Source organism: Peromyscus eremicus, chromosome 12 (genome assembly GCF_949786415.1).
Source record: "Peromyscus eremicus chromosome 12, PerEre_H2_v1, whole genome shotgun sequence".
NCBI lineage: Eukaryota > Metazoa > Chordata > Mammalia > Rodentia > Cricetidae > Peromyscus > Peromyscus eremicus.
Window position 1 is genome coordinate 72,520,545 of NC_081428.1, and position 15,981 is coordinate 72,536,525.

Below are 15,981 nucleotides of genomic sequence, written 5' to 3' on the forward strand. Positions count from 1 at the left end.
CTGGGGCTCAACTCAGGTTACCAGGAAGTACCTTTATCCACTGAGCCATCCTCCTGATCCTAGCCTTTCTTTTCTAAACCCCCACCCCATTCCCAGTTTTTTGAGACAAGGTATCTCTGTAGCCCTGTCTGTCTAGCCTGGAACTCTGAGTAGACCAGACTGATCTCAGACTCACAGAGACCCACCTGCTTCTGCCTCCTACATGATGGGATTAAAGGTGTGTGCCCTCGTGCCCAGCCTACTGGCCCTCTCTGTTTTGATCCTGTATCTAATTTAATATTTGAGGTTCACAGTACATTGGGTTGTGAGATCTCTCTCTCTCTCTCTCTCTCTCTCTCTCTCTCTCTCTCTCTCTCTCTCTCTCTGGATGGGGGTTGAGACAGGGTTTCTCTGTGTAGCCCTGGCTGGCCTGGAACTCACTTTGTAAACCAGGCTGGCCCTGGACTCAGAGACCTGCCTGTCTCTGCCTCCTGAGAGCTGCCTGGCTGGTTTTGATATGTCTACAGTCTACTTTAATATCAAAGAATCACTGCCTTTTGTTTTTGTAGTTTCTCTTGACCTTAGCCATTTTCACATGCCTAAGCTAATTTTCTTGTGCAGTGTCCCATGTCTGGATATGTCTGTTTGCTCATGGCCAGCTTCATGTTTGGACATTGTCAGCATGGGTTCATGCAGATTGTGCCATAACATCTTATCGCATATCATCAGGAGATAAGCAATGCTTCTATCATTTGGGGAAGGTGATGACAGCTAGGTGTCTTCATTGTAAAGGTACACTTTCCTTTGTGACTAGTAACCACAAAAGAGTAACCCTGGAAACCTATTTCCCAGCAACTTTTCACCAGATTGGATCTTTTTCAGACCTGATTTGGAATGTATCCCCTCCACCCCAGTTTGCTTTCTATTACTGTGATAAAACACCAGGATCAGAAGCAGCTGGGGGAGTTTGTTGGGCATAGTTGTCCTGATCGCAGACTGTCATTGAGCAAATTCAGGGCAGGAACTCAAGCAGAGGCAGGAACTTGGAGGCAGGAACTCAAGAGACCATGGGGGAACACTGTTTACTGGCTTTTCCTCCATGGCTTGCTCAGCTTGCTTTTTTATGCAACCCGGACCACCTGCACAAGCATGGTACCACCACCGCTGGACTGGACCTTCAATCATCAATCAAGAAAATGCCCCCCACATACTTGCCTGTGGGCCAACCTGATGGAGGCATTTTGTCAACTGAGGTTCCCTTTTCATGGATGACTCTAGCTTGTGTAAAGTTGACCTAGAATTAGCAGCACAGTAGAGTCATAGAGAGGGAGCCTCTCCAAGAGGGTGACCCTGAGGCGTCTAGACAAAGGCTGCTGTAATTTGCCCAGGGAGACACGGTTATCACTCACTCTGTGTGGGCCAAGGGCCTTTGGCACTTGTAACATTTATAGGAAAGGTCATCCATTTCCCAAATGGCCAGGTTGTCTCTCCTGTAAATTTTTGAAATAATTTATCGTGCTCCAACATCTTGAAGAGCAGGCAGAACCAAAGTGTGCGCTGCATTGTTTTCTGATCATTTGCCCTCCCACTCATAGTGGGAGAGACGAGAGGTAGAGCCTCAGGACCACGCAGCCGCCTCTGCATGGGCCGTGCACAAGGGCCGAGGCCTCCACTGGGGCGGCCAGGGGCCAGGAGAGATAGGATAATACAATTATTCTCAATTAGATTAATAAAGAATAATTAGGTGTCATAAATCAAGTAATCATAGGATATTGTCATAGGAAAAATATGTAGGTAGAATTAATTAGTTTTCAAATAAAGCGTTTATTTTAATTGCCTGAAATGATGGAGCCCTTAATTGTTGATGCATCATTTTGGCCTGAGCTTTTCGGCTGTTGTAACAGCGTGACGTGACGGGTTTGTTCCCTGCATTTCTGGGGAGACAATAGAGGAGACCTTGATTTCATCACCTCACAATGAGCCTTCTGCTGTGAGGTTCTGGAAACTCCCACCATGCCGCAGGCAGGCGGCAAGTGTGGGCTGAGCTTAGGTTGGCAATGCCCAGGGTCATGTGTGTGAGAACTCTTATACATGTATGTGCATGAGTGTGCATGTGAGCACAAGTGTACACATGTGTTTTGGTGTGTACTTGAGGGTCTGTATGCCCTTGTATGTGGAATGTATCTGAAGTGGGTACATCTGTGTGGATCGGTGTGTATGTATGCATGTATAAGTGTGAGCATCTGTGTGTCTGTGTGTATACACATGGCTAAAGTTATGTGTGGTATCTGGATTACACCCCATGCCTACCGAAGTGGCCTCCTGCAGGGGGATATAGCCTGTCAGACCTCATTGCTTGGACCTGTGTGGCAGGATGCCCCTATCCCGGCCTTGGGGCTTTCCTGTTAGGTGAACATGCTGTAAGAGGTTAAGTTCTTGGCAGTGGTGGAGCTAGCGCCTGTGGACCTGGATCTTGCAAGAACACAGTTGGGCTTTGGAGGGCCCACAGCTGCCCTCTGAACCTGTCCTTTGGGCTACCTGATTGAGGCAGTTCTTCCAGCATTTGTGATCTTTTCAGGGTCATGTGTCTGTGAACACTGTGAGGTCATGTCTTCTCTGCAGAAGTCACCTCACATTTGTGAAGAGTTAGCTTTTAGCAAATGATGAGTTTTGTATAGCTAAAGCTCCTTCCCTACCACCCCCCAAAAGAATCAGAAAAGAAGGGATTTGACAGTTTATACATGCATTCCTGGTAACCTTGTTTCTTTGAAAGCCCTTGAGGGAGTCAGGGTCCAAGGGCAGAGTTAGGGCTTGACCTGGTGGGACCTAAATCAGGTCAGTAGGACTAGATTCCTGTCTGATCTCGTGCCACTGTCATGGGTAAGACCTCACTGGCCTTCCCTGGCACGGTCCTGATCCTACCCCGTCCTCCTAGACTACCCTCCAGAGGGCCCAGGTCTCCAGGGAGCCTGGCTCTGACTGCTGTGTGCCTTCCACTGTGGTATGGATCAGAGCCCATACCTGCATTTCCTGTAACAGAGGAGAAGGTGAGAGCATAGGATAGTGTGGAAGCGTGGCACTGGGGCCTGTTGGTGGAGGATGTCCTTGATGGGTACAATAGGAGAGGCTGCCTATTCCAGAAGCCTTTGCCTCCCTGGCCTCTGGACTGCTCATAGCTGCGTGTGGCCTCAGCCTGTAGGTCCTCCTCCCACAGTCCGCACCAGCCTTAAAGCCCAGTCTCCACTCTGGAAGAATCCTGCCCGGCTCTTCTGCTCCATTCTTTTCTTTGCCGTGTTCTTTTGACGGCTGTAGCTGCCACCCAGGTTGGGCAGAGCTTTGCCTCCCTGCTGTGCGGGCTGCATGTAAGCAGAGTAGGATGTGCCCTTGCCCAGTGGAAAGACTCCTGAAACAACCTGCTGCAGCCCCCCTGCTGTCTGCCTCTGACCTTTTCTCCTGTACCTTCATCCCAGCTCGTGGCTTTGGGGCCACCCCTGCCTGTGAAGAGCAGCCAGCTGAGGGACTGGCCTGGTGTGAGGGGGCGGACTACAGACAAGGTTGAATGTGTGGTCTAGGGCACTGGAATTTTATCCTCTGCAAGGTAGACTCTAGCAGGTCTTAAATACAAGTCCTGTGCTTTGTGGAGTGGTCTGTTGGCTGGGCCAGCAGTTCTGGGATGTGGCCAGATGACTTGGTCCTGCCCCTTCCCATGTACCTTTCCTGGCTGCTCTGCCTCTTGGTGGCACATGCCTTGAGAGCATTTCAGGCCCATTCCCAGCAATGTGGGGCAGCTCACCCAATCATTTCCTGCCTCAATTTCTCAAAAGTAAAGAGTATGCTAGTCTCAGAGTGGTTATAATTAGAAGTTTTGGCCTGGCAATGATGGTGCACACTTTTATTCCCAGCACTTAGGAGGCAGAGGCAGGTGGATCTCTGAATTCAAGGCCAGCCTGGTCTATAGAGAGAGTTCCAGGACAGCCAGGGCTACACAGAGAAACCCTGTCTTGAAAACAAACAAGCAAGCAAAAATACTTAGAGGTTTTGGCAGTTCAGGCCGGGATCCAATAGGGCTGTTTGTAGCACTCTTAGGACCCCACACAGCTCTCATTTGTAAACACATGTCTGCTGAGCAGGTGCTGGCACTGGGCACAGCACAGGGGTGACACAGCCCAGACTCCCCAAGCTGGCAGTGGGGCAGGGATGGTATCTGTCATCCAGGCATGCCATTACCCTACTTTAGGGAGGAAAGACAAGGGACTCCAGAGTGGAGGGCTCCCAAGGGAGTCACAGGGGAAGCCTGCCGGGAGGGTCAGCCCAGTGTGTGTCAGGATGAGTGCTGTGAGTATGCAGGGTCACTGTGGGAGGGGGCAGTCTTGAATACTGACTCGTGGAACACCATAGGGAGAAGGATGTGGGCTCTTGTGAGAAAAAGAGATTGAACCTAACTGAAAAGTGTTACAAGTCGGGGTTTATAGCAGGGGGCAAGTGGAAGTATAACAAGTCTTTCTCTGTCCTGCCAGCTCCCAAATAATGACATGGAGACTTCTTATTAATTATGAAAGCTTGGCCTATAGCTTAGGCTTGTTCCTAACTAGCTCTTACAACTTAAATTAGTTCATTTATATTAATCTGCGTTCTGCCACGTGGCTCATGGCTGTTACCTCTCCTCCTGCACATCCTGTTTACTCTGCCTCTCCTGGAGTATCCATCTTTCTTCCCAGAGTCCTCTCTGTCCCCAAAAGTCCTGCCTATCCTCTCCTGCCTATCTATTGGCCACTCAGCTCTTTATTACACCAGTCACAGCAATACATCTTCACACAGTGCATGGAAAAAGGTGTCTGGGGATCCAGACTGAAGGCAGACCAGGGTAAGCAGGTGCCACTTGATGGCTAGTAAAGGCTGAGGGGACCTGATCATTCTGAAAGCGTGCAGATAATGGGTATGGGGTGATATTTAATTGACTTAGAGTTTTTGCCAAAAGTGTTCACATGGGCCTGCCTGAAGGTCCAGGAGCCTGAATCAAATTTGGCCAAGCCTTTGAAAATTATAAATTTATTGACTCAAGTTCCATTTGCCTTTGGGATACCATCTTACAAGGACTCCAATTTGCAGTAAGGCTCATTAAGGAAGGCAATGGCTCAGTTGCCTATAGCCTACTGGCTATGGGTGGGTTAGGACTTCTGTTGGTCTTTTCTGTGTCGAACACACAGATTGCAAGCCCAGCACCACTTTGAGATCTTTGGCAGCAGTTAACTCTGCAGCTCACACACGATTGAGCCTGTATGATAATGAGTATTCAGAGATGGGTAATGCCTGGGGGACGCTCACCAGCCTAAGACAGAGTGCCTGTGTGGCCTGGACAGGCGTCTCCATGACGAGTAAGGTGAACTGCTGACATCCCACACATCCTAAGTCAGAAGTTCATTTATTAGTAAAAAGGGGGACCTGTAGGGTCCTGACCCCCGTTTTGGGTAACTGTTGTCTTGCTTACTGACCTTGACCTTGATATCCTCCCTTTGCTAATTCCCTCCTGGGTTCCACTCTCCTGAATGCTTAAGGGAAGTTCCTTGTCTATGTATCCTGCATAAAAGGCGTTAACAGCTTAGATGCAAGATTGTAAAACAGTAGCAAACATCTGCCCTCCGGGCTTCTCCCATTGTGCTGTAAGCCTGTATTTAAGACCTCTTCCCTCCTTCAATAAACGGCATTCGGCATTAAACAAAAACAAACAAACAAACAAACAAACAAAAAGAGCATTTACTGCTCTTGCAGAAGACTGGAGTTTGGTTTCTAGCACCCACGTGGGTGATCACAACCACCTGTAACTCTAGCTAAGATATCTTTTTCTGGCCTCCTTGGCCACCCTCAGACATGTGCACAAACATACATGTATACATAAATAGAAATTAAATCTTGTTTTTTAAAAAAAATTTTTTTGGCCAAGCAAAGGCTCCTTTTCTGTGGTGCCGGAAATGGAACCCGGGGCCTTGAGCTTGGTAGCAAGTGCCCTACTGTAGAGGCAGCAAGACCTCTATACAGGGTTCCCAGATCGTGCTTGCCAAGGAGGGACGCCAGACTTGGATCTGACAGATAAGATGGGGACGGGAGGCCTGGAGGTGCCCACCAGGAACATTGACAGGCTGGCAGTTGGGGTCAGGATGGGCTGCACTTCCGGCAGCCCTGTAGTCCATGCCAAGAGCTGGCTGTTCTGCAGCCACAGAACCTGTCTGGATGATGGAGAGCAGCATCCTTTTCCCAGAAGAGGCAGAAGCTGGGTACTGAGCCAACAGCTTTCTAGACCCTCTCTCCAGCTGCCTTCTGGAGAAATGTGGAGCTCTCTGCCACTCACATGCCCTCCCTTGCACCCCAGGTCTGCATCTACCACATGGCAGGCCTGTTCCCACCACCGCCTGGTCCCACGTTTGTCCTCCGAGGCACACAGTCACCTGTGAACACGCTGCATTTCTGCCCAGCATCCCAAGCTCTGGGGAACCCACTCCTTTTCTCGGGGTGAGTAACAGCTGCCCCACCCCAAGCCCAGGGTGAAGTCCAGCACTAGGCTTCACAGAGCGTGGTGCTTATCTAAGGTGCTGGCAGAAGACACTGCTTGCCACACCTTCAGAACCTGCCTGAGACACTGTCTATTCTGGAACTCCTTGGAGGAGCAGGGAGTCATGCCTCTGTCTCACACCACTGAGTTCTGACTAAGTACCCCACCTGTAGGCCCTCTGTCCCCCTTTGCTGACCTTCAGTTTGGAGTGTGTCGCCTTCCACTGGCTGTGTGTAGTGTTGGCCTGGAGCAAGTTCAAGATATCTACTGACTGCAGCCCCTGTCCCTGCCTGTGCTTGACTCCAACAGGTCTCAGAGTGGCCTGGTGCACATCTGGAGCCTACAGACCAGAAGAATAGTTGCCACTCTAAATGGCCACAGGGGCCAGGGTGTAACCTGGCTGAAGACACTGCCCCAGGGCCACCAACTCCTCAGGTGGGTCACAGCAGCACAAAGGAGCACCAGGTCCCAGGGGACTTATGCTGGTAACTCTTTGACAGACCCCTGTGACTACCTTTAGCCAGAACCGAAGGTGTTAGAGCATCTTGCCAGGTTGGCTGTAGCTTGTGAAGAGTGTGGGACCAGCTCTAGCCTTTGGGAAGTAGATAGGTCTGGGAGGTGCCGTCGGAGGTAGCTGACACCAGCCCCGAAGGCAGCTCATAGAAAGGCTCGGGGTTGTGCCTTAGAAGTGGGCAGAGGTAATCGTACCATGTGCTGAAAAGGTACAGGGATGACTAAAGCAGGGCCCAGGCTCAAAAGAGCTGAAAGTTCAGCCCTCAGGAGTCCCTGCCCACCCAGGGCCCGGACACTTGGGTGGCTTGAAAGGCATGACGGGTGGCCTGGGGCTGGCACTTACATAAACACCCTGTCTCCCAGCCAGGCGCTGCCGCCCCTCCTACAGTCCCCACTGAGGTCAGGAGGCCTGTGGTGGGGCTGCAGGTGTGGATGCCCAGCTGCATTTGCACTGCACTGGAGACCACGGCCCACCAAGGCTGCCTGGCCTCAGCTGTGTTTGAGTCCAGGTTTCTCCAAGAGGCCCTGGAAGGGTTGTGTGCTTTCATATCTCCCAGGGCTGGAGGACCCCCAGCCCTGGTTGCACCTGGGCCACAAGAGCTGCACCGGCTAGCATTTCTTTACCTTCCTCATCATGAAACCACTTATTTACAGGCTCATGAGGAGTACGCAGACCCTTGTGGCACCTGAGTAACCACTGGGTAGTCAAGGACGGCACTGCAGCCCCGCCCACTGGGCCGTGGGCAGCAGCCCAGGACTGCTAGACTGTCTTGCTGAATGTCTGGAAAAAGAGCAGAATTTTTTTTTTTTAATGAGTTTTTCCTAACTTTAAGTTAGGGAAACAAAAGACTACCAGGTACTTAATGCATACCTCTGGTCCCAGTGCTCAGGAAGCCGGACAGGATTGCTGAGTTTGAGGCCAGTTTGCGATACCACTGGCTTCAGCCCATTTTCCTACTGGACTGACTGCATTTTTCTTATTGATATGTGAAGTCCTATTTATATTTTACATAGCATCATTATTCTATCACAGATTATCTCTGCAACAGGGTGACATATATTTGTACTCTCCTAGGGGTGTCTTCATGGTAATGGAGTCACATTGGTCAGGCCTTCCCCATGTGGTCGGGCTCCTGAGTCTTAAGAAGGAGCCTATCTTAGCCTATCTCCAGAGCTCACTGTTGCTTCTTTTAGATTCCCAGTTCCTCTGTTGATGTGGGATGCCGGCAAAGCCCGCTGTCCCATCATCCTTTCTGCTCTTCCCCTCCATATTCAGCCCTGTTGACAGCAGTATCCAAGGTCAGCGACAGGAAGGAAATGCTAACAGCTGCATGTGGGCTCTGGGATCGGTTCCCTGGTCCTTGTTTCCCACGATCCGGTTACTTTGCAGGTACTCTGCAGAATGCCCCCAGGGTCAGGGTAAGACAGGCCCTGGGTTTGGGGAGGAAGCCCAGTGTGGTAACTGCCAACCTTATGGTGCTGGAGGTGCGTGAGTCCCGTGTCTCCTTGGCAGGTGAGACTGGCCTCGGTCACCCAGGTGTCTGCTGGCCCACTGTCAGCATCCAAGAAGTTGACTTTCCCTAATCTGAAAATCTGAAAGCTTGCTTCTTGTTGGTTTTTGAAGCAGGATCTCTCTATGTATTTCTGGCTAACCTGGAATGCCTTATGTTGTAGACCAGGCTGGACCTGAGCTCACAGAGATTCACCTGTCTCTACCTCCTGAATTCTGGGATTAAAAACATGCAGCACCACTGCCCACATAAAAATCTGAAAGTTTTAGCATCATAAAGTTTCAGATTTCAGAGCGTTTCATATTTCCTGCTTTCACAATAGGGAGGTTTACCTGGTGACGTTTACACAAATATTCCAAACTCTGAAAATATCTGAGCACTTGCAGTCCCACATATTTTAGAAAAGAGGTCCTCATGTGTGCCTGATGGCCCTTAACGAAACAAATGAAATAAAAGATGCTGTTGGCAGTGAGGCCTTTAGAAAATGGGGAAGCAGGGGACTTTTATCCCAGGACTCAGGAGGCAGAGGCCCAAGGATCTCTGTGAGCTTCAGGTCAGCCAGGAACTCTATAGAGAGACCCTGTCTCAAAATAAAAAAAAAATTAAAAAAAAGAAGGATGAGGGGGAGGAGAAGAAAAGAAAAAGGCCCTCAGCCAATGGTATTTCCTAGGTTCTTGAGAAGCAGGTCATAGAAGGGGCCGGGGGTGTCCAAGGACATGCAGGCCTGTTAAAGCCAGTCCAGGCCCTAGAAAATTCTGGGGACACTTTGAGCCTGTGCTCATGCCTGGTTTTTCCCACTAGTAGCTTCCTGCCGTGGCTTCTGCCTGCAGTAGTTCTGTCTGTGTTCTCGTGGGACTCGGTTTCCCTCATTCCTCCTCACTCCGGTTGGTAGAATACTGCTGTGATCAGAACTGAGGAACCTATGAGGAAGAGCAGTCCCTGGCTCGCTGCCAAGAGCATCTTTTGTTTCATTTGTTTTGTTGATGCTCCCTCACCTCCCACACTGCAAGATACTTGAACCCCATCCTGGTCTTCCTTACTCCAGCCCTAGAATCCACATCTCCAGAAATCTGGCTGTGGTGATTAGAAAACTGATGAGTTTGAGCCCCAGGCTGTCCGTGGGTGGCACATGAGGACGGAAACTTGAACCTACATTGCCCATACTATCACATCCACCTATGTTCTGCTGTGTGTCCGTCCTATCTGCATGTGTCTGGCCACACACATGTTCACACTGACCTCTAGGTCCTGATGTGACCCACAGTTTTATGTGCTCACCAGCTGTGCCACAGCTCTTTGGATAGGAACCACATCCCTACATCCACTACTGGCTCCAATATTTTCTCTGCCAGAGAGGGCAGAGCCAGTGCCTGTAAGGATCCAGGTCTATTCAGGTTCACTGTTTCTACAGTTATGAATCTTTAGCATACAGTCTCAGTCAGCACCTCTCCGCGTGCCTCAGCTCAGCTTCCGTGTGTGCTTCCTGAACCAGTGTCCTGTGTCACCTACATAGTCGGAGCAGTCCCTCAGCGGCTCCTGGCTCTTGCTCAGCTGGCTGGGGCTGTTGTCATTGTACACAATGACAGTCACACTGTCTGTGGATCTGTGGGTTTGGCACAGCACTGCCATGTGTCCATTTCCCCAGGGCCACATGAAGCAACCTGCCATCCCACAAAGCCTAGAGCTACCCACTGTGGTCCATTCTCTCATGGCTCTCCATCCCTGTGCCCACTCCTCTTCTGGAAACCACAGGGCTGTAGTTACATGCTGCAGATCTTCAGATCTGGCTTCTTTCACTTAGCAGACCGTGGCTCAACTTCCTTCCAGCTGTTGCGTGTGTCAGCAGTCGGCGCCGTCCCTTGCTGAGTGGCACTCTGTGGCACAGTATACTTGGCTGTTCTTTTGTTGCAGAGCAGCTGGATTGTTTCCAGCTCGGGTGATGCCTAGAGCTCTCTCTACATGCTTGCCTGGCATTTTGATTGAATGTAGGTCTCAGATGTACTGTGGAAGAGACCCGAGCGAGATTTCTGAGTCCTTAAAGGCAGTTTACAGAGAGCGAAGGGGTGCAAAGCATACTTTAGTGGCATTGAGCGGCAGCAGGCTGGTCATAGGTGCAGGCCTCAGTGTCCACATTCTTAGTCTACTGAGTGTCCTGGCCTCAGTGCCTTAGGTGCCAACTCAGCTGTGAACACTGAGGGAGAAACCCTCTTCATCTGAGGCCGCTAGCCTGGATGGTGCAAAGCTTACGTGGCCGTCTTCTGGAAACGTGGCCACCTTCAGCAGTGAAGGGCTTTGGACCAGATAGATGCCAGTCCAGTGGGTACATAATGCTTACAGTGTCTCACAGACCTCCTCCCCTTGCTTCGTCAGCCAGGGCCGGGATCTGCGGCTGTGCCTGTGGGACTTGGCAGAGGGCAGGAACACCATCATGGACACAGTTCAGTTGGACAGTGTGGGCTTCTGCAAGAGCTCAGTCCTGGCCAGGGGACAGCTATGTTGGATGCTTGCTGTGCCTGGGAAGGGCAGTGATGAGGTAAGGACCAGTCTTCTGGAGCTCCCTTCCATGCACTAATGACACTGGGTTTGTCTTAACCAGACACATTTGCACTCCCCCGGTAAGGAGGGCCCAGTGCTACCACAGGACTCTCTACAGCTTACCTGCTCCACCACAGCTCCAGCATCCTCAGGCTGATGCACAGCCTGTGAGCTCTGACCCTTCCAGGGCAGTGGTGAGAATCACGAAGGGTTCAGGCAGACCTTGGTACTCAGCATAGTGCTGTTCCTGGAGGAGGGCCACTCGGGGCTGTGTCTAGGCCTGAGTGTTTGTGCACACACATACACATAAGCATACATGTCTGTTCACATATTCATGTACATACACATTATATAGAGAGAGGAACCTCCAGAAATTGGGGGCCTTGGTGCTAGCCTGTTGGAAGAGGCAACAGAGACACCCGTCCAGGGACATGGTGAAGAGAACCGAAGCTGCAGGGGAATTCACAGAGGGGTGGAGCTACAACACAGGGAAAGAGAAGGTTCTGGAGGCTGCATGAGGAGGGGAGTGGCCACAGGCTTGGAGAAGGGAGGATAAAGCCTGAATTTCAAAAGCCAGAATGGGACCAAGTCTGGAGGTAAGAAGAGGTACAGAGGAACTCCGGGGCACCCAAGTCTTCTGTGAACCAAACTGTTCCACAAACTGGCAAAAAGAAAGAGAACGGGGAAAAAAAAGAACATCTGAAAACGGCAACCCGTCAGCAGTGAGGTGAGAGCACCGGGCGTCCCCGGAGATGGACCCGGGCGGCAGCACTAGGACCCTCTGCTTTCTGTACGAAGCTAAGCCTGTCTCAGGGCTTCTCCCTGTGGAATCCATCCCCTGTATGCAGAGCTATGGGCAGAGAGCATGGCCAGTGATGAGCAGCCAAAACACCAGGGCTGTGCTTCAGTGCCAACACTCAGGGCAGGGAAACCACTCCACACATGTGCCTTCTGGGAAGGCTGGTGCGTGGGGAGGCAGAAGTCACAGATACAAAATCTGCACAGCCCACAAACCGTGACAGGGACTGTCCCTTCGTGAGAGCTCAAGGAGACCCCATTGTGGCAGCAGGGAGAGGCTGGATATGAGGGGCCTCAGGGAGGAGCTATGGTGAACCCAGGACTGTCTAGGAGCCCAGTCTGGATATGTACTGAGAGCATAGAAAACACAGCAACCATCCTGTATCAGAGGGGCAGGATCCCAGGGTCAGACCCAGGGCAGCACCCTGCCTACCCTGCTTCTCCAGACCTCTGGGAGCCGAAGGAGCAGTGCCCAGCCTCCCTGAGCACGGGGCCTCCTACAGACACTCGAGCTTTCCATCTGGCACCCAACGCCAGCTTTTGTTTCCAGAAGGGAAAATGTTAGGTTTGGGCAAGTGTGGCCACCCAGACGGCCGTGAGGGGTGGGAGCGTGCTCCCAGGCATTGTTTGGGCCCAAGCCAGTTTAGGCAGATTCCAGGCAGACTGGAAAATAACCATTTGCCCAGGATGTGCTGGCAGCTTCTGAAAATACAACATCCGGCTGTTGAGATGGCTCAGCAGGTAAAGGTGCTGCTGCCTAGCTACAACCTGAGTCAATTTCCAGACCCTGCATGGTGAGAGAACTGTGTCACAAAAGTTGTATACACACACACACACACACACACACACACAGAGAGAGAGAGAGAGAGAGAGAGAGAGAGAGAGAGAGAGAGAGAGAGAGAGAGAGGTGAGTAAATAAATGTCATAAAAACTCTTCTGAAAATACAAATGGCACCTGCACCGAGGACTAGGGCCAGGAAGCTGGTTAAAACTGCACAGAAACCTGTGACCTCCACAGAGGAAAACTGTACTGATCAGCGGCCTGAGAGAATCTGAGCTCTCTTAACCCTTAGAGTGGCATCTTGTGGGTCTGTGGCTTGAGATGACCTGGTACTGCCTGGCCTGCTGTACAGGAGGAAGCAACTCCCCCACCCCTCACATTAATAAAACTTTTAACAGGTTTTTGGCAAACTGGCAAGAAAAGTGTGTGTAGCTCCTAATTGGTGATTTAAATGCAATCATGAACAAATAAATGCCTGTTACTATCTCATTATTTATGAACTAGATCTGGTTGGAGACAAAATGACTTTTCTTGGGCAGGAGCCAGGCCTAACCCGGTGCACGGGCCTGATCTGCCAGCCCCAGCAGGAGCTGCCTACTCATGCTGCTGGCTGTGGAGGGCTGTGGGCCTGAGGAGACAGGACTGTGGATAGGAGCCCCCTCCCCTTCTCTGCCTTCCGGCCTGGGAACCACTCTAATGCGCACTTGCTGGCCCACCGCCTCCGCTCATCTCGGTTTCCCGCAGCAGCCCTATCTCCTGGCCTGTGTTGTCCTCTGCCCCGGCTCCCTCCATACATGCCGCCTTCCCGTGATGGATTCTGCTTCCTCTGCCCTCGGGTGGTGTGTCTGCTGTGTAGTCTGACTAGTCACCAACCCCTCTGGGCACTGAGTACTACCTCATGGTAACCTCCCTGCCTCCCTGGAACCGTATCTTCTGGGCACTGTCATGCTTACTGGTCCCTGGAGCTGTGACAGCCATCCTGATGCCTTGCCCTCCGACATTACCGGCGCCTAGGACTCTCCCTTACTGCCTCCCACAGACAGCCAAGTGTTCTTCAGTCTGTCTCCTAAAGGCCTGAGCATGTTTCCTCCCACTGCAAAGGCAGGGTTACAAGACTCGCCTGCAGCAGATAAGACAGAGAGAGAGCTGTGGGCCATTCCTAGTGCTTAATTCGGCCACTAGAAGTCCACTCACTATGGGGACTCTGATGAGATTACCCTGCCACAGAGCAAGCACCCTGGCCCTCATTATCGGAAGTGGGCACATCAGCAGGACTCTAACTGAAGGACCAGGCTGTGTGCTTGGCATTCCGCATTGCCTGGAAGCAGCCCTGGACCCAGCCCCACAGGACTCGGGTGGCTGCCCACACTCTGGCCTCTCAGAAATTGTCCCAGCCTGGCCGTACTGGTATATGCTGTCCAATTAATTCTCTCCATCCCTTTGGAGCTCTGGTGCCTTGTGTGTAGACCAAGGCATGCTAAGCAGATTTGTATTCATGCTCTTGCTAGTTGCCATGGAGAATTGCTCTTGCTGGTAACTAGAGACACTCCAGGATTCCAAAATCGGCTCAGCTCACATGACAGCAGAAGGTACACATAGGCACAACAGTGCAGTAGAACCCCAGGCAGATAAAAGGCATAGGAAACATCTGGTCTGTGCTGGGCTGCAGCGTGTCATATGGGGCCCTTCTGTTCTGCTAAGCTCACAGGAGAGAGTACCAGGTTAGCACTGTAGATACCGGATGTCTGGGAACCCAATCCAGTCTGGTCCTTGTGGATGGTGCTGGTCAGCATACAAGCAGTCCACTTGGATTTGCATACCCAATGGGAAGCTGGGCCATGTGGGTCACAAGGCCTATCTCAGGCCAGGCACAGAAGGGCTTGGCATCTAGGTAATCTGGGTTGATAAGTCAGGTACTTGGGTACAAGGAAACCAGGATTCAGTGGACCTGGCTTTACCTCTGGCAACATGCTGATTTCCTAGGTAGATAGTTCAGGCCTTCTGAACAAGACTTTGCATCATGTTATGTGCCTGAAGGTTGTTCAAAGAGAGCCCTTGCAAATCCTAACTGAGGCTAGCAAAGGAAGGAGGATGGCCAGAGTAAGCAGGACCAAGTAAGTGAGGCCTGCTTTGCCCAAATGACAAACTGGGGCTGCTTACTGGTAAAGGGCTGGTCATTCAGGAATGAGGTGAGCATTTGTCTTGCAAGGACCCCAGGAGCATCTAAGCCTTTTAGCCTGTGCAAACTAATTAGGAGGCTCTGCTCTCAGGTCCCTACAGGGAGAGGAGCAGACAGAAACTCGAAGCAGCCTTGGCTAATCGCCTTAAACGTCTCTTGTTTGCATAGCATAGACTCAGCTTGGCATCAGCCCAAATCAGCTTGTTTTCTCACTGTCAGGTTCAGATTCTGGAGATGCCATCCAAGACGTCAGTGTGCACCCTGAAGCCGGAGGCAGATGCCAAGCCAGGCATGCCCATGTGCCTGGGGCTGTGGCAGGTAAGACAGCGTGCGCCAGCCACACCCAACAGCCCTGAGTCATGCCCCACTCAGGGCTGGGTTTGTCATCAAATCTGTGGGCACTGTCCTTTAGAGAACATGTACCTGCTGTCCTCTGTGGTCCAACATCGACTGGACATCGCTTCTCTCAGGCTGCTGCTGTTGCTTGGACGAAACCCCAACAGAAACACTGCAGGAAAACCAGATTCCAGTACCCACCCTCCACAGGCCCTGACTGGCTTGCCCCACAGATGCCCAGATGTGGCTGTGATGAGGGGATAGTTGGGTCAGCTGTGGTCCTTGGCTCTGCTGAGGCTGTGGGGAAAGCTGACTGATGTCAGCAGCCTGCCTGGACCTTGCAGTTCTGGGCATTCACTTTTGCTACTTCCCTACCTTATAGAGGTCCCAGGAACATTAGCAGATGATTTCCCTACGGTCGTTCCAGGGAAGTCTAACCTGTAACTATTTCCTTTGTTCTTGATAGTTGTTTCTGTTGGAGGGTCAGGGGCCATCTCCTGGGACTGCTGCAAAAACTAGGACCCAGGCAGTCATCACAGCCCTAAGGTCTGGAGTCCCTACACACATAAACAGGCCTAGACCTTTTCAAGGTGAAGCCTTCCCCTGGCCACATCCAGGTCAGCATCTTTCCCTCCCAGGTCACTTCTGTTTACTATGTCATCTGCAAAGAATTCCGGAAGCCTCAGAGTCTTGCCTGGTACAGACACTGCAGTAGGCCAGTCACAGGGCAGCGCCCATGTGGGGAGGGGTTGTGACCCTTTTGGCCATCTTCCTACTTCTCATTGGTGATTTCTGCATCATG

The 15,981-nt window shown here is 51.5% G+C and overlaps 1 protein-coding gene across 2 annotated transcripts in view; it reads left to right on the forward strand.

The window, feature by feature from the left end:
* Positions 1-15,981, forward strand: part of Gnb1l (G protein subunit beta 1 like) — a 78,784-nt gene that overhangs the window by 46,480 nt on the left and 16,323 nt on the right. For both annotated transcript variants that reach the window (XM_059277335.1, XM_059277336.1), the window contains 4 exons: positions 6,347-6,486; positions 6,836-6,961; positions 10,921-11,083; positions 15,063-15,161. In XM_059277335.1, coding sequence (XP_059133318.1) covers positions 6,362-6,486; positions 6,836-6,961; positions 10,921-11,083; positions 15,063-15,161 — 513 coding nt within the window. In that variant the 5' untranslated portion in view covers positions 6,347-6,361. The remainder of the gene's footprint in view (positions 1-6,346; positions 6,487-6,835; positions 6,962-10,920; positions 11,084-15,062; positions 15,162-15,981) is intronic.